The sequence below is a fragment of the Myotis myotis genome, unplaced genomic scaffold (assembly GCF_014108235.1).
Source record: "Myotis myotis isolate mMyoMyo1 unplaced genomic scaffold, mMyoMyo1.p scaffold_m19_p_6, whole genome shotgun sequence".
In the NCBI taxonomy this organism is placed as follows: Eukaryota; Metazoa; Chordata; class Mammalia; order Chiroptera; family Vespertilionidae; genus Myotis; species Myotis myotis.
Genome location: NW_023416368.1, coordinates 52,651,033 through 52,672,626, shown reverse-complemented (window position 1 = coordinate 52,672,626; position 21,594 = coordinate 52,651,033). Strand labels below are relative to the sequence as shown.

At 44.1% G+C, this 21,594-nt stretch overlaps 1 protein-coding gene across 1 annotated transcript; it reads right to left on the bottom strand.

The window, feature by feature from the left end:
- Nucleotides 1-5,182: 5,182 nt before the first annotated feature.
- CUNH4orf51 (chromosome unknown C4orf51 homolog) lies at nt 5,183-21,099 on the bottom strand. The gene is given in 9 exon segments (XM_036314004.1): nt 5,183-5,281; nt 5,283-5,334; nt 5,557-5,581; nt 5,584-5,707; nt 5,921-5,991; nt 6,711-6,768; nt 7,674-7,732; nt 17,083-17,159; nt 20,867-21,099. Coding segments are annotated over 9 exon segments (798 nt in total).
- Between the last annotated feature and the right edge of the window lie 495 nt (nt 21,100-21,594).

The window sequence follows — 21,594 nt, the reverse complement described above, 5'->3', positions numbered from 1 at the left end:
CGCCTTCCCAAATTAGGCTGCAGTTCTGAGTGAGTACTTTACTCATCAGCTATGTGAGCTTCCCTAAGCCCCACAATTTCAGAGTCTCCTCAATAAATAAATGAACAAACTCATTTTGGTAAATTTTAAGGAACTTTCCAGTTACAACACACTATCATTCTATGAACCTGCCTGTTCCCTTTTTTCTTGGACCACTAGCCCCAAACCCAAGTGTAAAGGAATATTTTTCCACAAGCTAACCTTTGTGTTTTGTTGGGGTTTTTTGTCTTTGGGGGGTGGGGGTATAAGTAAATGGGGACAGCAGGGTTGACCCAGCCATACAAATGTTGCTGCTCAAAATGAATTTCTGTGGCCCAGGTTATTTTGTAAAATCATCTGCAAAGATGTTAACATAGACTTTTAGAATTTAAACAGAATTCTAATAAGCACTGCCTTGCATACAATTAAAAAATACTAAATGAATGAATAATAACCATTAACATGGAGAACTAGTTTTCCCGGAGCAGGAAAGCACATTAATTACAGGTAAGACCAGGATCACTAGGGACAGGACTGAAGCAGAGGTCTGAGAGCCTCTGACCCAGCTGCCAGGGCACAGATCCTGGAGGTTTTGAGCGGCTCCAAGGGCTGCATTTCCAATGCAGGGTTTGGCGAGCTTAATGGAAACCATACGAAGGGACCCGGGAGTGAGGCCAGATGGCTGGCCAGGAGTGTATTTTGCCTAACCTGGGCTAAAGAACAAAAGTAACCACTAGCAGGTTTTGTTGTTGTTTTGTTTTGTTGGGGGGGGGGGGGGGGGGTGGTGGGGGTAATGGTGTGACTTAATTATCTTATCGTTTCAATTCAACATCAGTCATAACAAGGACAGGATGGTCTTGGTAACGGCAGTAAGTGAAGCAGGGGCCCGAGAGCAGCTGGGGGGGGGGGGGGAGCGGGCAGGGAGGGGGCTACTTTCCAGATCACACGTGGTTCCGCCCCCCTCTCAGGGCTGCAGTTGCTGGGGCCGTGCTGCCCAGACAGCAGCGGGGTCTCTCCGCACGCGCAGGGTCCCCGAGCCAGGGTTCCCCCCCCCCCCACACACCCACACACACACACACTCCCTCTAGCGCGCTGCGCACTGGGTGGGGGCGGATGGGATCTTGGAGCGCTTGCAGGGGGAGAAGGGTCGTAGCGTGGAGGGAGGAGGAGGAGGCGGAGGAGGAGGAGGAGGACCTCCTGGAAAGCGGAGAGGCCAACCGAGGGGAGGAGGGTGGAGAAGAAGACCCAGGCGAGGGGCGGAGCCGTGGATGGGGCGGGCTGTGGGCTGGGCTTTGGGGAAGCAGGGTTCCTGCAGAGAGAGCCGGGGTGGCGGGGGGGGGGGGGGGGGGGGCGGGGGGGGGGGGGGGCGTGGCCCCCCACACTCCCGGACCCCAAGCTCCCGCTCCCACCTGGACTCGGGTCGCCCCCGCCTGCCCGACGGCCAGAGCCAATTTGCTTCTGGCGGCACCTGGCTCGGAGGACAATGTGGCCGCCTTAGGCTGCGGGGCGTGGGGCCACCACTCTGAATACAAACGCGCCTTTCTCACGCCCCTTTGCCCCCGGCGCCCAGACGGAAGGATGGGCTCTCTGACGCCGGAGCCCAGAGTGTAGGGGCCCAACACCAGTTCTGTAATTCTTGCAGAGACGTGGGTGCCAACATTTATATTAAAGGAAACTTTAATAATAATGGTAACGATAACATTTGTCCCCTCTTCCAATAAAGAGAAGGGAAAAAATGAGGGACGAAGGCGTTCGAAGGCCAGGGAAGGGTCCAAGAAAGGCAGCCTGCCAAGGCGCAGGTAGTCCAAGGCCCTCTCCTACCTCCAAGTCTGTAATGAGGCAAACTCCGGGCGGGCGCGCGGCTTTGTGGCTTTGTCTTCGGACTCGGACATTACCATAACGGTCCTCCCAGGCTGTAAACGTAGTATTGATCAGCATCCGAGTCCTCGGACGATTCAGGCTTGTTCGCGGAATTACAAGGTTGCCGTGGCTGTTGAAAAATGGCCCGGTTGTCAGCACGCGCCCAACCGCAAAGGTTACTATTTGCACAAAATTGGGAATGAAATTGCCAGGCATCATTCAGGAGCGGGAGCTGGGGTTGTTCCTGCTCTTTCTTTCAGCTCCTCTAACCTTCCTAATTCATCCGCCCCGTCTCTGTGAGGACAGCCAGTTCAATAAGAGGAAAAGAGGAAAGAAAACGAGGCAAGAAGTCCTGGAACCACTAACCCACCCGTCCACTGCTCCTCTATCGCCCCTTAACCATCCTTCAGCGGCAAGATTCTTCCCCATGTTCCCTACCATTCCTTTGGTCTGGACATTGCCGGGTGGGATGAGTTTCTCTGCTTTCACTGTTACATCATGAATTTTTTGAAGATTGGGCCCAGAAATGTAAATATTTAGAAGTTGCCTATCAAAGGCATTAGACACCAAGCAAATACTTTTTAAAATGAGAATGTTGTTAATGATGGTTGAAAAGTTCATTCAATCCCTATTTGTGGCTGATGCAAGAATATGTACGTTTTATATCTCAAAGTTGTTTTCCTCCCCCCAAACACAGCATCTATTTAAAAATCAAGATTTTTCCCTTATCTTGTAAGTAAGAAGTCCTGATTTATTTTTTGGTCAGAACTGTGGGCCGTCACTGGCCAGTGGGGCTCAGTTGGTTAGATGCCATCCCATGCACCGAGGGGTTGCTGGTTGGATTCCCCGTTGGGGCACATGTCCTGGGTTTTGGGCTCAATCCCTGATCCCTAGGGCAGGGTGTGCAGGAGGCGGCTGATCAGTGTTACTCTCTCTCCCTCTCCCTTCCTCTCTCTCTCAAAAAAACAAAAAACAAGAAAACCTATAGGCCCAATGTTTCCTGAAGAAGCCCCTCATATGAATTGTGGTGTGTGTGTGTGTGTGTGTGTGTGTGTGTACTTTTAGTTTGCTGTTGCACCGTAAAAACAAGAGCAGGATGTAATGTCGCTAATTTGTCAGGAATTGTTGATTTAAAAGAAGCTACTGTGATATAGAAAATTCTCTTTAGGGGAGGGGGTCAGGGAAGCAAAGAGAAAGGCAACTGTTGCCCAGAACAGCTGCGGGCACTGGCAGTGGAATTGTTTGGCCCCGGTACAACTCCATGCAGCAAGAGGGATTTATTTATTTAACAATAGTTAATGATTCTCCCAAGCAGCTCCCAGGAGGCCAGCGAGCAGTAACTATACTTTCAGGAAATCCTCTACCCTTCCTTGAGGCATGTACCAACCCTACAGCAAAGGAGGTCCCTGGCTGCCATACCCTATAATGGTCAGTGGACTTCCCAGTGTTAAATGCCCCCAAATACCTCCCTCCACAGCCGGCCTCCTTGCTGCCTTCCCCTGCTTGAAAGTTACCAGGCACAACAGCAGAAAAATCAAGAAAAATGCATTCTATCTGGAAGACCACCGTTAAATAGGCCTGGGAACCGAGGTGGGCCCTCCAACACCTGTCCCATTAGCTATATTCATCATATTAGCAAGTTGGTGCCCATAGCTAGCACTTTCCAGAGTGATATCTCTGTAGAACTGGTGGTTCTTGAATAACAGTTTATATTTCAATGGTCAGGTTTTCTTGTTTCTAATTCACATGACTAACATACCAAACGCAGAGCATTGTGACTACGTGATGGAACAAAAGTAGGTTTACAGGTATGAGTATGCAAAACACAGTTTATTCTCATAGTATTATTTATTAATTATTGCATTATTCTCCCTACGAACAACTATCGATCTACTTTTGCCCCATCCTGTATAATTACTTAGAATAAGGCTGAGTTGTTGTTGTTTTAAGTTAATTTAGAGAAATCTTAATAGCCAAAAGCAATAGGATAGCAAAAGCAGTTGTAACATTTATATTAAATGAGGTGAAGTCAGTAGGGTACTTGCAGAAAACAGTTTTTATTCTTTCAACTCATTCTCTAAGAGGTTCTGCCAGAACTCTAAGACATAAGAAGAGTCCCATTTTTAACATACTGTTAAAAACTACTGGATAAAAATCCTAGAAGAAGCCATAGGCAGCAAAATAGCAGACATTTGTAGTAGCAATATCTTTACTGATACAGCTCCTAGGGCAATGGAAACTAAGGAGAAAATAAACAGATGGGACTACATCAAAATAAAAAGCTTTTGCACAGCAAAAGAAACCATCAACAAAACAATAAGAAAACTCACTGCATTGGAGAATGTTACCAATGTTATCTCCGATAAGGGTTTAATCTCCAAAATTTATAGGGAATTCATACAACTTAACAAAAGGAAGATAAACCACCCAATCAAAAATGGCCAAAGGACCTAAATAGACCCTTTTCAAAAGAAGACATACAGAAGGCCGAGAAACATGTGAAAACATGCTCAAAGTCACTAATCACCCAAGAGATGCGAATCAAAACGACAATGAGGTCCCATCTCACACCTCTCAGAATGGCTATCATCCACAAATCAACAAACAAGTGCTGGTGAGGATGCAGAGAAAAAGGAACCCTCTTGCACTGCTGGTGGGAATGCAGACTGGTGTAGCCACTGTGGAGAACAGCATGGAGTTTCCTCAAAAAATTAAAAATGGAACTTCCATTTGACCCAGTAATCACTTCTAGGAATATATCCCAAGAAACCAGAAACACCCATCAGAAAGGCTATATGCACCCCTATGTTCATAGCAGCACAATTTACAATAGCTAAGATTTGGGAACAGCCTAAGTGCCTATCAGCAGACGAGTGTATTAAAAAACTGTGGTATATCTACACAATGGAATACTACACTGCTGTAAAAAAAGAAGGAATTCTTACCATTTGCCATAGCATGGATGGAAATGGAGAGCATTATGTTAAGTGAAATAAGCCAGTCAGAAAAATATAAATAGCACACGATCTCACTCATTTGTGAAATATAATGAACAACATAAACCAATGAACAAAAATAGAACCAGAGTTATAGAAGCATCAAGCAGACTGTCCAACCTCTGAGGGAAGGTGGGGGGTGAGAGGATGAGAGATCAACCAAAGGACCTGTATGCATGCATATGAGCATAACCAATGAACACAGATCGGGGGTGAGGGCATATGCTGGGGGGTGGGGGCGGCCGGGGAGAGGTCAATGGGGGAAAAAGGAGACTTAAGTAATACTTTACATGGTAAAGAATTTAAATTTAAAAAAAATTAATGGGCTTTAAGAAAGTCTGATCAGGCAAGACAGAGCAGCCCCTGCTCTAGAGGGCCATGTCAGGGGGCATGGGGACAGTAGATGCCAGGTGCCAGAACAGCCACATGAAGAGTGTGCGCCCAGCCGTAACCAGTTTGGCTCAGTGGATGGAGCGTCAGCCTGCAGACTCAAGGGTCCCAGGTTCGATTCCAGTCAAGGGCATGTACCTTGGTTGCAGGCACATCCCCAGTGAGGGGTGTGCAGGAGGCAGCTGATTGATGTTTCTCTCTCATCGATGTTTCTAACGCTCTATCCCTCTTCCTTCCTCTCTTTAAAAAATCAATAAAATATATTTTTAAAAAAAGAGTGTGCGTCCAGGACACGAGGCACCCGTGTGGGTCCCCCAGGGGAGGACAGTCTGAGAACTTAATGCCTTGTTTGCAAGAGGCAGGACCCAGCCAATCACAGGTGGAAATTTGAACACTACAAGAGAAACTCCAATCCCCTTTGCAGCTTGCTTCCCACTGGAAAGCTGGAGACAAGAAATGTTCACAGTGCTTTAAGGCAGACCGCTTCTCAGAACAGTCTACATGCCTTTGTCACTTGAATGTAAATTAGGGAATACCTTCGCTCCAATGCTAAGTACACACACACACGCTAACACCCGCACTGCCACACCAACAGGCACACCCACTGGCACTACCCTGGGGACCCACTGTTGGGTGAGAGGTAAAAAGATTCTTACACATCTCAGGAAGACTGTCCGTTGATTGGCCTTCACCAGGTTCTTGGATGCTGGCTTTTTCATTCTCACATCTAGCGTGAAGACAAAGACAGCCAGGGGGTAAGTGCTTACAGTAAACAGAAGCTCCAAGAGTCTGAACAAATCAAGTTTACTGATTTTCCCAAACCTTTTTTAATTAATAGTTTCAAGTCTTTCCCTATAGTCTACCACACCCCCACCTCTGCCACCACCACCACCTTCTCATGCTTGCTCTTTTCAGAGCTGCGCTGGCACATCTCTGGGGTTTCTCCCTCCTTCATTTCTGCATCCTACCGTCCTTATTGTCAGGAGAGGGACAATGAAGTCACATGTGGTGACAGGGAAGGAGGCAGAAATGCAAAAGACCTTAACCGGCCTCAGACTCAGAATGGGATGAAAAATATCAGATGAAGATCATAATTAAAATAAAGGCAGCCTGGCCAGCGTGGCTCAGTGGTTGAGCATCGACCTATGAACCAGGAGGTCATGGTTTGATTCCTGGTCAGGACACATGCCCAGGTTGCAGGCTTGATCCCCAATGTGAGTTGTGCAGAAGGCATCCGATCAATGATTCTCTCTCATCATTGATGTTTCTATCTCTCTTTCCCTCTTCTTTTCTCTCTGAAATCAATAAAAAATATTTTTTAAAAAAAAATAAAGAATAAAAAAAAGAATTGGTGAATCTTGGTAAAATGTATATGAAAGTACATTTAAAAATAATAAAATAAAGGCAGGACATGAATACAAAGTGATGGTTTAGGGTAGGACTTACATGGTTTTTCATAATTTGGGGTCACTGAAGAAAGATCACGAAACAGAATCTGGTGTGCCTGTGAAGAGAGATAAAAATAAACTAGCAATCACTTTCCCAACCATAGAAATGTAACCAAAGTCCTTTTCCAGCATTGTCCTCCCCATTCAAAAGGCCCTTTGGTACTGTTGCCAAAAGCCATTATAATAACAGACACTAACAGTAAAAGGGAAAGACAAAATTGGGGAAATTATTTATAAAATAGGATCGGCAGAAGAGTTCTATCCCAATATGCAAATAGCTTATACAAATCAATAAGAAAAGCTAAACATCCTAATAGGAAAATGGGCAGAGGAAATGAATACCATCAATGCTTACTATTCATGGATTTCATATTTGTGAGTTTGCCTACTCATTAAAATTTATTTGTAACCCCAAGTTAATACTCCCAGCACTTTTGAGGTCTTTCAAGGACATGCACAGAGAGGCAAACAATTTGAGTCACTTGACATGCACCTTCTCAGTCAAGGTCAGACAACAGGACACCTTTTCCCCTCTTGTTGCAGCTCTCATGCTGCAAACAAGTGTTCTTGTTGGGATCTATTTAGTGCCCTATTTTCTAAACTTTTATGCTTTTTGTTCTTGATTTATTTGTTTATACTGCCCCCCACTCAGTGCTGTCTAGTGTTCTCAGCACAAGAAGGCTGTGATGTGCCTTACAGAGAAAATACGTGTTATATAATTTTCACTTAGGCATGAATTATAGTGCTGTTGGCTGTAAGTTCAATGAATCAACAATATATATTCAATAAGGTGTCTTTGAACAGAAACACACATAAAACAAATTTACGTATTGTTCAGTTAATGAAAATGTTGTGAGCAGAGGCTCATGGGAAACTGACCCTGCATTTCCCCTAGGAGCAATGGTGTGCCATCGTTTAAGCTCTCTACAAGTAAATGATCATTGAGGAATGTTGGACTTACCACTCTGTGCTTGACATCATGTGGCTTTTTAAAGGAACTGGTGATATGAGGGAATAGTCCTGCATGCAAACAAAGAGGAGAAACCAGGCTTAAACCCAGTGTTAGAACATAAAATTTCCTACACTCCCAACAAATAGTACTCACATCACTTATTTCCTTTTAGAATCTGACTAACAGAAAAGTAAGAGTCAGGGAAGACAAAACTGTGACTAAGAGTTAATTAATAGTAAACATTCTGGGGTTTTGGGGGGGAGGGGTGTAACACGTTTTTTGAATAAAAGAACACATTTATTTTTTTAATTTTTAAATTTATTTATTGTATTTGTGTGCAAGAGAGGGAGAGAGATTTGTTGTTCCAGTCATTCATGCATTCACTGGTTGATTCTTGTATAGATGCCCTGACCTGGCTCGAACCCACAACCTTGGTGCTATCGGGATGATGCTCCAACCGAGTTACTCAGCCAGGGCAGTATGGTACACATTTTAATTTTATTTTAAAATGAAAGTGGTGCTGATAACAGCTAAGGAGACACTGAAATTATGAGATTATAATTAAAAATGTCATCAGAATAATTCCGTTCCAAATGCCCTTTGGCTTTCTCTATGAGGTTTTCCTGACGGGACCCTATGATTAGGTCTCAGTCTCAAGTGGCCTGTGCCTCTGGACTGAGAACCAGTGCTTGTTTTCCCTCCCCTCTTAGGTGGAGCCGGATAGTTAGAGTGGGCTGGAGGTGGGTGTTCCCCTTCCCCAGCCAGTTACGCTGTGATGGCACCCTGGCAGATCAAGTTCTGGTTGCCTAGTTTCTCCTGAGGGCAGACCTCATTAAGAACAGTGTCTGAAATGTTTCAAAATGGCTCCTTTCCCCTCCCTCTGCTGGAAACACAAAGGTGATTTTTCTCTGATGTTTATTCTAGGATCCTGGTCGAGTTCCTGGAAGTTAATCTTACAATACTGTAGGGACTCCCCCCTGCCTGGGTCCCCCTGGAGTTTTTAACTCCCAGGCTTGTCCATGTTGAGCCTCCAGCAGTTTGTCAATTACAGTTCCGATATTCCCGCCCTGGCTGGTAGCGGGTGAGTCTCCTGTGGCTCCTGTCTCTCCAGTTTTGGGCAGAGTGGTTGCCCTGGGTCCACCGCTCTCTTAATGATCTGAGAAGAGTTGCTGATTTTTCAGTCTGTTCAGCTTTGTCCCTGTTACCAGGATGGAGTGATGATTTCCAAGCTCCTTACATGCAGGACCACAGGTTGGGGTAAAGATTTCTCTGCCTGGAACATTCTCTATGATACGCAGCTTAAACTCTTAGCATCGGAGCGAACCAAGACCATGCTGAAATTCTGGGGCTATAAAATTTTCTCAAGGTCTAAAGCAGCTCTGGTGTATATTTTATCCCTGGCAGATTAAGTTCCTAGTTGATATATATAACTTATATACCATAAAACCCACCCATTTTAAGTGTATGTGTCAATGATTTTGAGTAAATATGTCAAGTTATGCAACTGTCACCATAATACCATAAATTAGTAGTAGAACATATTCATTATCCCAATAAGATCCCTCATGCCCCCTTATGGCTAATCTCCTTTACTCTCTCCAGTCCCAGGGAAACCACTCACCCACTTTCTTTCTGTATAGGTTTGCCTTTATTGGACACTTTATATCAACGGAATCATACATCATGTGGTCTTTCATGTCTGGCTTCTTTTACTCATCATGTATTTGAGGCCCATCCACATTGCAGCTTTTTAGTATTTTATTCCTTTTTATTGATGAGTGGTATTCCATTGTCTGAATAGACCGTATTTTGTTATCCACTTACCAGTTGATGGACATAAGAGTTATTTCCAATATGGACTCGTATGGATCATGATGTAGTGAACATTCATGTGGGAAGTCTTTGTGTAGACATATGTTTTCATTTTTATTGGATAAAAGAAAGTAAATACCTACGTGTGGAAATGTTGGATCCTATGGTAAATTTGTTCCACTTTTAAAGAAAATGTCAACGTGTTTCCCAAAATGGCTGTACTATTTTACATCCCCACAGCCAATGAATGAAGGTTCCAGTTTCTCCACAGCCCCACCAACACTTGTTACTGTCTTTGTGATCAGAATCATTCTTATGGATGTGAAGAGGTAGCGCATTGCGATTTTAATTTGCATTTCCCTAATGACGAATCATGTTGAGTTCTCTCAAAATCTTAATTTGATTAAAACAAATAAAAACTGATCAAAAAGGGGGGGGGGGTTTGTTGGCATAACATGATGGGGCCTGGTCATTAGGGTTGAGTCAAGGAAACGGAATAGCACTTGTCAAATACTCATTGTGATTGTGCTATTTTACAGTGATGCTTTTTAAAACAAAATATCTTAAACTAAAGTCAAATAAAGAGCCCAACAATTATTTAGCTAAATTCAAGAAAGACCCACCTATAGTGAAAGCTGGTGGACAAGAAGTTTATATTGCACGATTAACTCTGATTATTCCATTGGTCATGAATCCTTAGCCTTTCAAAGCTCTGTTAACCTTTATAAATCCTATCATCCTGCCAGAGGCTTTAACTAGTTCTTTGTCACCTTCTGTTAAAAAGTTATATGAGATAATCATTAGTTAGTAAATGAAATGACACTATATTAGAGTTTTACAGAGAGTAATATTGAGGCATCTGGTAGATTATGGAGAAGAGAGGCATTAGATTTTTTTTGCTAAACCTTTGCATGTGGGATTTACACATTTATGTCCATCGGTCATTTTTCTAACTGAGCTAGAAATGCCTCTCACGTTCGTAGCCTGCTTATGAAGAGGAAGGAACACCAGCAAGCTCACATATGTTGAAGTATGGTTAGCTAATGATTTTTTTTTTCCTTGTGAGTGCTCAGTTGACAAAATAGAGCCCACAGTGCAACTTGACCTTGGCAGTTCCAGCTAACCTTTTCCAAAAGGACATCTAATGTTATCCTAGTTTGCTGGTGTGCATCCACCTCCGTGCTTCCACTTTCTTGTCTTAAAACTGTAATCAAACTGGGTGATTTTGTGGATAAAAACAACAGTGTTAGTAACTGCCAACATAGTCCACCTTTATGTAGTAGGCCCTTCAATGTGCCCACCCTGATGGGATGCTACAGGTATTTGGTTTCTTAAAGTAAGTTATCAGGAAAGCAAGTGTGGTTTGGTGACCATGGGCTCTTCCAGAATTGGAGAAGCTCAAGTCTGGAAGTATTCTTCTAGATTTTCTAACTGGTTAGTCCACCTCTGGGGTGTCTGTCACAGCACAGCTCGCAGCTGTATTTGAGATTCCGTGTCCGTTTCACAGAATCGGGATAATATGATCTCCCGCCTACCCATATCTGAGTTCCTTGAAATTTTGAGTTTCGTGAAATGGAGCCTCATGAACACAGAACATAATGCTGGAAAGCGAAGACAAACTATTCTTATCTTTCTGAGTATGTGATCTTACACTGTACGTACACAAAAGAGGAGACTTTAGATCAAAGATTAACAACACTTAACCTAGAGTCCATGGTCACCCAGAGGGACCCGGGTGTCCTTATAGATATTTTTCCGAAGGTAAGGGCACAGAGCTTTCATCCGATTTTTTAAACTGCCTTAAAACCAGGAGGTTGCCAAACCAGGAGGTTGCCAAACCGGTTTGGCTCAGTGGATGGAGCGTCGGCCTGCGGAATCAGGGGTCCCAGGTTTAATTCCGGTCAGGGGCATGTACCTTGGTTGTGGGCACGTCCTCACTGGGGGGCATGCAGGAGGCAGCTGATCGATGTTTCTCTCTCATCGATGTTTCTAACTCTCTATCCCTCTCCCTTCTTCTCTGTGAAAAATCAATAAAATATATTTTTTAAAAAAAAACAAAAAAACCAGGAGGTGCTAACCACTGGGTAGATGATACAGAAAATCTTCTCCAATAGATTTTAAAGACAAAGGCATTTAATGATCTGTATATTAGGTTTTTAAAAAGTTTTCTGTCAATATGGAGTGGTGTTTCTTAAGTGTAATAATAGTATCATTGTTCTGTAAGAGAACTTTTTACTCTTAGGAGGCACATGCTGAAGTATTGAAGGGCATACTGTTTTGATGTCTGTAATTTACCCCCAATAGTTCAGCAAAGAAGTCTATATAAGCATCAATAGAGAGAGACTGACATAAAACTACATATAAACAAATGTGGCAAAATGCTCACAACTGGTAAATCTAGGTGAGAGTAGGTGAATACTGTTTGTACTACTCCTTCAACTTCTCTATGGGTTAAAAAAAATTTTAAGTTGTGAGTAAAAGAGTAAGACAGTCATTCATCAGCCTTAATTTCACAATTGCAGGTAAAGAAGGAGTGCTATTGTATTTTATAGATGGCTAAAGCAAGGCAGGAAAAGATTAGGAAAACCGGCCAGCAACATCCCAACTACATGTGAGCCACAACCAAGGACATACCTAAAACAATGCTTTGCCTTCTTCTCCTCTTCTCCTCGCCTAACCCCAGCCCGCCCGGTAGGCAGACACGGGGCTTGCTCACAGGAGCCCACCAAAGTCACTGCACTGCCCACTGCCGCACTCCCTTTAAGTTCCCAGGCAAGGGGGCATATGTAACACTTTCTACAATAAGGATTCTTTTTTAAAAAAGATGCTCGCCTTTGATTATGAAAGACATGGCCAAACTACTTTTTTTTTTAAAAAAAAAGAAGAAAAAAAAAGTTCACATGCAAAGCACACGCAGCCACCTCCTGGTGGGAGTGATGCTTGAACAGTGAAGTGCACACGGTGACAGATGGCATCTGGTGACCTTCTTCACAACAGGCTCGGCTGCCAGTGTCCCCTTGTGTCCAATCTCTGCAGGGAATTTGGAAACTGTTGCCTTAGACTTGAATATTTTCTGGCAAACACATTTAACCATTTATTAGATGGTTTCCTAATTCAAAATAGAGATTGCAAAGCAAAGTTCCCGACCCCTGAGAGGGAGGTTGGTATTCCTGGGTCAGGGTGTGTGTGGGGGGTGGGGGGGGTGGGGGGGTGTGCATCGCTTCAGGGATTCTCCAGAGCCTGCTGGCAGTCACCCAGCATATCTGTCATTTTAATGGGGTGAGGACCTCAGTCCCAGGCAAACTGCTTACCAGGCTTTCTAGATTTCCTGGTGGCCAATGGGAGCTTTATTTTTTTTCTGTAGTTTAAAAGAAATGTATGCACTTCCCACAGCAAGGCATGCAAATTAGCCCGAAAACAAACTAAAGCCAGCATCCAAAGGTCTCTCTGCTGTGACAGCCCCCACACCAGCAGTGAATGTGGGAACCCCAGGGCGAGTGGGGCTTGTTCTAAGTCACCTCGTTCCCTCACTGCATGCCCTGGCCGGCCACCACGCTTGTCAAGCTCCACGGTGAGGGTAAGAGGGAGGAGTGGGAGGGGGAGGGAAGAGGGCACGTTCCAGTGAGGGCACCCTGCCCATCGGGCCCTCCTCGTCCACAGCCATCCCACAGGGGCAGCTTCTCTCTGTGATCAGTGGAAGGCAAACCAGTGTGGCCCTGGGAACAGACAGCGAAGACACACATGCCAAAGCCCGAAAAGCCCTCTTCTGCCCTCACCAGAGTGGACTGGGAGGGCCTGGACAGAGGGAGGTGATAGTCAGTCCCCACCAGGCAACGGGCGTGGGAGGTGGCGGAGAAAGGGCAAGAACGTCCCTGTCCCCGGGCATATGGTGGGAGTGGGAAGTGTGGAGCCTCAGGGAGAAACAACTCAGTTGACAGAGGCAGGACCTTGTGGAGTCACACACACACACACACACACACACACACACACACACAGATGAGAGCTAGGTTTCTGTGTGAGGGGGAGCGTCCATTCCGGGGTCTGCCCTGGTCTCTGCGGGGGAGGTGAGTCTTCCCTGGTGGCCCCACGTTTAAGCTTCAGTTTCAAGTTATTAAAAGAAGCCACGGTAACTGGAAGAGAGTGAGCGGAAGGGAGGAAAGACGCAGCATGACCCTGGAAAGATAGGCAGGGGCACAGACATGACAGACCTGAAAGGCCTTGGTGAGGGAAAAGGCTGATGGCAAGTGCAATGGGAAACAGAAGTCACATCGGCTTGTTTAGGCTTTAAGCTTCCCCCGTGTGAAGGCATAATTGGTGGGTAGCCTGGCGAGCTCTTTTGCTTTTAGAAGCCTTTCGAGGTTCGGAGAAGGCTTCACAGAGAAATAAAAAGTGGGGATAGAGGGAGGGAAGGAAAGGGGTGTTAAAAATGGACACAAACGCTCTTGAAGTAACATGACAAACCATATCGATGTCGCCTCCTGGAATATGATTTGGTTCTCGCCCATATTCTCCTGTGCACTGTCATCCTTGTAAAAGCGTATATGCCAAAAACAAACAAACAAACAAACAAAAACGGTTCCAGGGCGCCGCTTCAGACCCTTGGAATGTGTTCCCTGTAGTCAGGGACTCTCCCAAGGAGATCTTACACATATGGTCACGCCTGGGCTTTGATGCGGTCGCACGATTTCAAACCTCTTCCCTGGCACATATTACACCTCCTGGGCCGGCAAGAATAAAAGAGGCCCATGTAGCCTTTTGCAAGGGTAACTTGGGTTCGTCTTGGAGGGGTGCAGGCGTGGGACACAGGGACAGCGCTAAGAACAAGAGAAGAGACGGGGCGGCCAGTGAGTGCTGCCCCCGCTCCGCCAGCCTGCGTTGAGCCATGCTCCTCATAAATGGCTTCTGCTGGAGAGAAGCTTTGGGAGTGAACACAACTTGCTAGAATCTGTCTTTGCAGAGTGTAAATGCACAGTTGAATGGTGTATCAATTTCTGTTTGTTGTACTGCAGTTTTACGACACTTGGCTTTTATAGTTATTAGCTATTGCTTCGTTCTTTAAATATAAAAGATGAGCATATGCTGGGGCCATAGGAGGGGAAAACCACAGCCAAATAAAAAAATTGGAAAGAAATTGATGGAATGCAAAAGGAAAGCCACCTTCAGGTGGGCAGAACAAATACTACTGATTGTCTGGAAGGCAGTTGTGAGAAGGAATTTGAGAACTTTTTTGCTGTGATAACCTCGAGAATCAAACATAAGCCCTGCCCATCTGATTTGCATATTCATATGAATAGATACATTTCTACAAAGAGACCATCAACAGACCACTTTCCACCAGTGGTTAGCATATTTATAAAGTTGGCCTGTGTTGATAATTTGACCCGTGGCTTCATGCTTTAACTCCTTTCATTAGATTAAAGTTGATCATCCAAACATTAAACAATGAAAATTGAAAAGAAGGACAAGGAGCCCAGACAGTGTGGTTCGGTGGTTGAGCATTGACTTATCAACCAGAAAGACATGGTTCAATTCCTGGTCAGGGCACATGCCCCGGTTGTGGGCTCGGCCCTCAGTAGTGGGCATGCAGGAGGCAGCCAACAATGATTCTCTCTCATCATTGATGTTTCTATCTCTCTCTCCCTTTCCCTTCCTCTCTGAAATCAATAAAAATGTTTTTTAGAAAAGAAAGAAAAAATACAAAAGAAGCACAAGGAGAAGTTATCTTGTGGCCAGATGACATAACTCTGCCTGGATACACTGTCACCTCTTAATGAAACGAGTACAGGAAGTCCTCATTAACTCTGTGGATAGCGGTTCTGAACCTTTAAGTGAAACGATGTATAACAAAACCAGTTTTGCTGGAGGCGGATTCATATAAGCAAGAGGAAGTTCCTACAGCATCTCATCAACGTTATCAGGAAACGACATTGACCGACACATTATCCGGGGACCTGCTGTAGCTACCATTTAAATCAAAATGACCACCTGAAGAGAGTGAAAAAAGCCATCTGGGAGAAATCTATTAAGAAGTCATCATTATGAATATATACACTTACGTCATTTCCTCCTGCCAACACTTCACCATAAAAACGGGAGAGGATAGGAAAACAAAGTCATACCTGTCATACAGAGGTAAATTATTGCCTTGGCTGCTCCTGTTACTACCCTTGAAATACTCCCCTCCCTTCCCCCATCTGACTGTGGGACTGCTGGCTCTCAGTTCCCCCAGGGCACAGGTGATCAGCGGGTTAATCAGAATTCTGAAGGGCACAAATAGAATATAAATGTAATAGGATTGTACTTGGTGCTACTCAGATCAGATGCGCTGTCACCTTAGCTTACAATGAATGATGTGACCAGGCTGTTTAATTTCCTGGACCCCAGCTCAGTCTTGTCTCTCAACGATGTAGTGTGTTTCAATTTTATGTTCATTACTGCAGAGGGGAGAAAGTAAGTCTTTCCTGATTTTAACAACTGCACAAATGGTTAGCTGTCCTGTCCTTTTGCCTCAACAAACCACAGAGGAATGCATAATACCCATCTCAAACATGCTAGTACCATAAAAGTCCAATTTCATTAGGAAAGCCAGCAGAACAATGATCGTCCCAGGCAGCCGTTATAAACCTTTATCTCCATTACTGGAGAAAACCCCATAGGGCTGCAGGGTAGCTCTTTTCACCTCTCACACCCCTCCCAACACACGTACCTCTTCAAGCTTTAAATACGACAGCAAAAAGGTATTTCCAGAAAGTTTCCTAAAGTGCTACACAATTCTCATTTGAAATGACATTAGTCTTATTAAACCTTCAAAGATTTAACCCTGAGATGGAAGTTATATGAGAAAAGCCTATTGTTTCTTCCTCAGAATCAGAGTGTGCAGCAGGATGGCCAGCTATTTCTTTGCAGTGTGTGTGGCTGGTACCAGGAGGTGCTGCCCCAGGAGGAATCCATTTCTGAACTCCTCGGCATCTAGATAGAGACCGGTGACTACTTCTCCCATTGGAATGTGAGTGTGAGAGATGCATGCCATTTCCACCTGCCAGCTAGAGTCAAAGGACTCCAGGGTCCCAGGGGATGGTGGAATCCCAAGATGAATGAAGTCTGTACCCTTAAATCACCATGTGGAAGATCTGCCTGCAAAACCCCCATATTTGCCTTTAAGTAAAGAAAAGAATACATTTTCTTGTGTTAGTCCCTGGAATTTGGAGGTTTATCGATTATAGCAGCCAGCGTTACCCTAATTTAACTAAAACAGGGTGGCGGTGGTTATAGGTGAGCAAATACCATTTACTAGCTGGTGGTTTACAGTTTTGGTTTCTCTTCTTAGTTCTTTGATGCACCCAGGAAAGCTCAGATTACATTACCTAGAGCTCCATGCTCTGGCCCAGTTACATTTGGGGACTAATTGGAGGAGGAAAAGGTTTCCCTAAAGTAACTGTCATTTTTTGGAGTGACAGACCCAGAGTAGAATACGTTCATTTTCCTCCTGAAGACACCTTGTCTGTCGTCAGCCAATGGAAACCATATGGACTCAAATCAAGAACCTAGAAATTACAATGAGGGCAGCCCTGCCAAAGGGTCTGGTCAGGCTGATGGCTGCACCTACCTTTATCACCTGCAGTGTCTTGGGGATCAGCCCTGCAGAGGGTGGGGCTGTGGGCAGAGGCCCTTGGCGATGACATCCTGAAGAAAGCAAACAGAAGAAACAGGTTATAAGTTTATGGACTTAGAAGTCACAGCCTATGGACTTCAGAGGGATCTCTGCTCATCTTTTCATTTAATTTCTGAAACTTTTGCTTCCTCTTTTCCCCTTTCCACACTCCCAACCATAATCCTGCACGCCCCTTAAGTCAACTTTCGTTACACAGGTTCACTGGTGCCTCATAATCAGACTTTCTAAGGGGAGTGGCTTAAAAATCATCATTTTCAACAAAATGGATCATTCTCATGATCAAACATGTGTAGGAACCATTATTCTCAAGAACGATCAAGGGGATGAGAGTGGCCAAGTTTCTATGCCAAAAACCCTGCTGTTCTTACCAAAGCTTTGCAGATTTCCTGGAAAACACTCCTCAGATTGCTGCACACCTTTGATTAATTTTGAAAGAGGTGATTTTGACAATATTTTTTTCCAGAATTTTTTTGCTTTTATGGAGGATTGCATTCTGGAAGTCCTGTCCTTCCCAAGGTATTATAAAATGGACATAACATAAAATTTACCATTTTAGCCACCTTTAAATGTGCAATGTAGTGGCATTAAGCACATTCACAGTGTTGTGCAACCGTTACTAGTACCATCTCCAGAACTTTTCATCATCCTCAACAGAAACTCTGTGCCTCTTGAATAATAATTTCCCGTTCCTTCCTCCCCACCAGCCCCTGGGGACCTGTATTCTACTTTCTGTCTATGGGCATTTGCCTCCTCCAGGTCCCTCCTACAAATAGAATCATGTGGTATTTGTCTTCTGTGTCTGGTCCTTTCAGTTAGCATCATGTGTCCAAGGTTCTATAAACATGCATGTGTAGGGTTTTGTGCAGACAGAAATTTACAAATCAGTGAGGTAAATACCTAGGAGCGTGACTGCCAGGTCTTATAGTGCGACTGTGCTTAGTTTTGTGAGAAATTGCCACCCATCTTCTTTTTTTTTAACCAACTTCCCCATTCCTTTCCTTCAAAGCACAGACGGCTTGTTTCCAGGTGGCTGCTCCCTCACCAGACTGTAGGCTCCATGAAGACAAGGCCCACGGATGTTTCATCACAGCCCCAGCCCCAGCCCCAGCATCTAGACTAAAAAGCCCTACACACAAAGTAGGATCTTAAAGAATATTTGATTAATGAATGAATAAATGAATAATTTAATAAATAAACAGAGCATCAAGGCCTAAAAATTGATCCTTGTGCCATACTTTTGTCTTAGGAATTTCAAAATGCAACTTTTCCCTTATTTTAACCTCGGCAGACAACTGGAATTGATACCAATATTCCATAGTAGTGTAAGTTTTGTACCACACTCACTTCCACGCTCCCAAAAGGCAGGAGCTTTTTTTTCCTGCGTGGTTATGAATTTTACATACTTGCTGTTAAAACTGGTTCAGAACCAAATGACCACCTTTGCTCCATCTTGCACAATATGGGTATCCAATGTATGTGATGAAAAAAAATATTATGTTTTATATACTTTAACATGACCTAACATTTTAAATGATCAGTCACTTCATATTTTATTCAGTAATCCCCCTTGGACCATCTGATTTTATAGCAGAGTAAAAATGTCTCTTCATGGCTTTCCCAAATTTTAATCAAACAGCTTTTGCTCCTAACTCAAGACATTAGTCTTTGGGGCTAAAATTAACCAAGAGAAAGATTTTTTTAAAAGCAAATTTAAACTATAACCAGCACTTTCCAAATGAGCTGAATCTGCCCTCCATCTTCATTCATAACCCTTGCTGTGGCTTAGCCTGTAACAGAATAAGCAGCCATTCTGCAAAGGATGTATTTACATTTCTGAGGTTCCAAAAAAACAGGTGAACCTCGCAAGCTTGTGTTCTTTGTGGTTTGCAATGTCACAGGGCACCTTGGTTGGAATGATTCACATAATGATCTCAATAAGAAAGAAGTTCCAAGTTCTGTACATTTTCACTAGCTACTTCTGCATTTTTTCTATTTATTAACTCTTGCCTACTCTGATAGCAGCTTTCAAACTATTTATCTACTTGGATACTGCCAGAAGCCGGTCCATCCTTGCTGCTTGACACAGTCGCTGCAGGAAAGAAACATCTGCACAGCATATGTTTCAAGGGACCTGGCGTATATAGCATACTGTTCTTAATATGTTTGCTCCCCTTAGCGCTGTGTGTTTTAACCAAGGTCACCTCTCCGAGAAAGGTTGTTTCCCCAGGTAGGGATTTTTCCCTGAAGTCAGGGAGGGGATAAAACTCCTTAACTAAGTGCCAGGCGGGTAGTTAATCACTTTAACTACAATCACGCTTAAGCTACATAATCTTTACTCCCTGGAATGGAGATAAGAAACGCCCTAACCTTTGCAATAGAAATTGCCAGGATTAAAATCAACTGGTATAAATACGGATGTAACAAGACAATAAACACCAGAACTTCGCTGGAGATCCAGACCAGAACTTGGCTGGAGATCCTGGCTAGAGATCCTGGCTAGGCTGCTGATCAACTGAACACTGTCTCCGTGTCATTCCTTCTTCGCCGACTCCGTCCACACCTTTGGGGACCCCTGGACCTGCTGGGGTTGGACCCCGGCAGGATACCAGCTTTCAAACTATTTGTTTTCAGAGTGGACCCCAGCAGTACTGGAAAGATTCCCCGATCTGGCCAAGAGATGCCTTGAAATTCACAGAATTAGCCAAGGTGCTTCCCAAATTAATTGAAGTATCAACATACTTGAGAGCTATTAGAGATGCAGAGACTGTGGAATAAACCAAAAAAGGCCCCCAGTCGGTAGCCTTTCTGAGACATCTGAGCTTTAAGCATTGTTTTGATCATTTGAAGAGCCCTGGAAGGCAATATAACTAATATTTATTAGGGTCTTAGTTGAGTGAGTCCTCACATCTCAAGTCAGAGCCAATAAGCCAATTGATTTTTCAAATAGATTTCCAGAATTTGGACAAGATAGTTGACAAGTAACACACAGAGGGACATCTTTCATCATGAGTCCTCGTGTTTTCCCACATCTCCATGTAAGTTTCCTGCAGCTCTCTGATTATATTGGGGACTAAACACTCCTTTCCCTCTGTGCACCCTCCCTCCGGCAGGGTGGTTTCCCCACTTTCCAGACCAGCTCGCCAAAACCTGCTTCACTGAGATCTTTCTCACAACTGCCCCTCACTGATAGCATCTCCCTCCCTGTGCTGATTACTTAGCTCTGTGGTTTCAGTTACCATATTAAACTGAAAATACTTTTTTTTTTTTTTTTTTGGTGGGACTCAACATAGGGCTTGACTGAGAGCAAACATTTGGAAACTGTGTTTCGGGCCCTCAACACTGCAATTATTGATAGACATTAGGAAATGGAGAGCAAAGGAGGATTAGTCAACTTTCTTCCTGTTCTGGGGGAATTTTTCAGCTAAAAGTGGTAAAACTAAGCACCACTTTGCTGAGCAGAGAACACCAAATATCTACAGTTTAATAAAATGCTTATATTTTCATGTTTTCAAGAGTACCTAGTTCTAATTTTACAAGCACTAAGCTAAAGACAATCATAATTTCAGCTGATAACTGACATTTAGGCTCTTCTTCCCACTGACATTTACAGCAGGAAAATATGCAGTACTTTCTCTGGGTTTACAATACCCTCTTTCTCTAATAGCATTCTTGCCTATTATAGTGACATATTCAGGTGCAAATTACAAAGAAATCTTACTGGCGACTCTCAGGCCTCTGCTTTCCCGCTTCCAAACAAAATTGGCTGCTTGTGGATTTATCCAGTTCTTTCCTCCGGTAACTGCCCTTGTAGGTTGTCAGAGAAGAATCTGACCATCTCGTTTCATTCTGCCAAGATGCCCCAGCCTTGCGTCTGATCAGATCAAACTCCTGAGAAGTAAGAGGGCTAAAAGGCAGAAGAATTTGTGGAGTCAAGTAGAGAAAGTGCGACATGGCTATGGACGGCCTGCTCTGGGTGACTTCTCAAGCCCTCTGCATAATGAGGGGTTAATTTCCTTTTAGTGGCAAGAAGTAATTGACTGGGCTAGGCAAAAGTTGCCAAGCAACAGATTCCACAGACAGGCCTGCCCTCATGCCCCCCAATTTTAACTAGCAAATTTGTAAGTTATTCAACTTTCTGGCCTTTGTTCTTCTAAGCAATATATTGCTACAAAGTATGGCAAGAAAGCAGGTGGCAACCGCTTTTATAAATAGAACAGTAAATCTTAAAGACGGTGGTTTAAGAGGTGGGAACAAGAGATCATAGGACAGTGCCAAGCATTCATTTCTTCTAACGGGTCTGGAAGCGAACCTGAACTGCTTGTGATGTAACAATAGCAGGTGACTCAAACTGTTTATGTCACAGAGTGATGGTGCTTAGGCTGGCTGCACACAAGGTCGCCCCAGGAACTGTTAAGATAAGCGGCAGCTCAGGCCTCACCTCTTCCC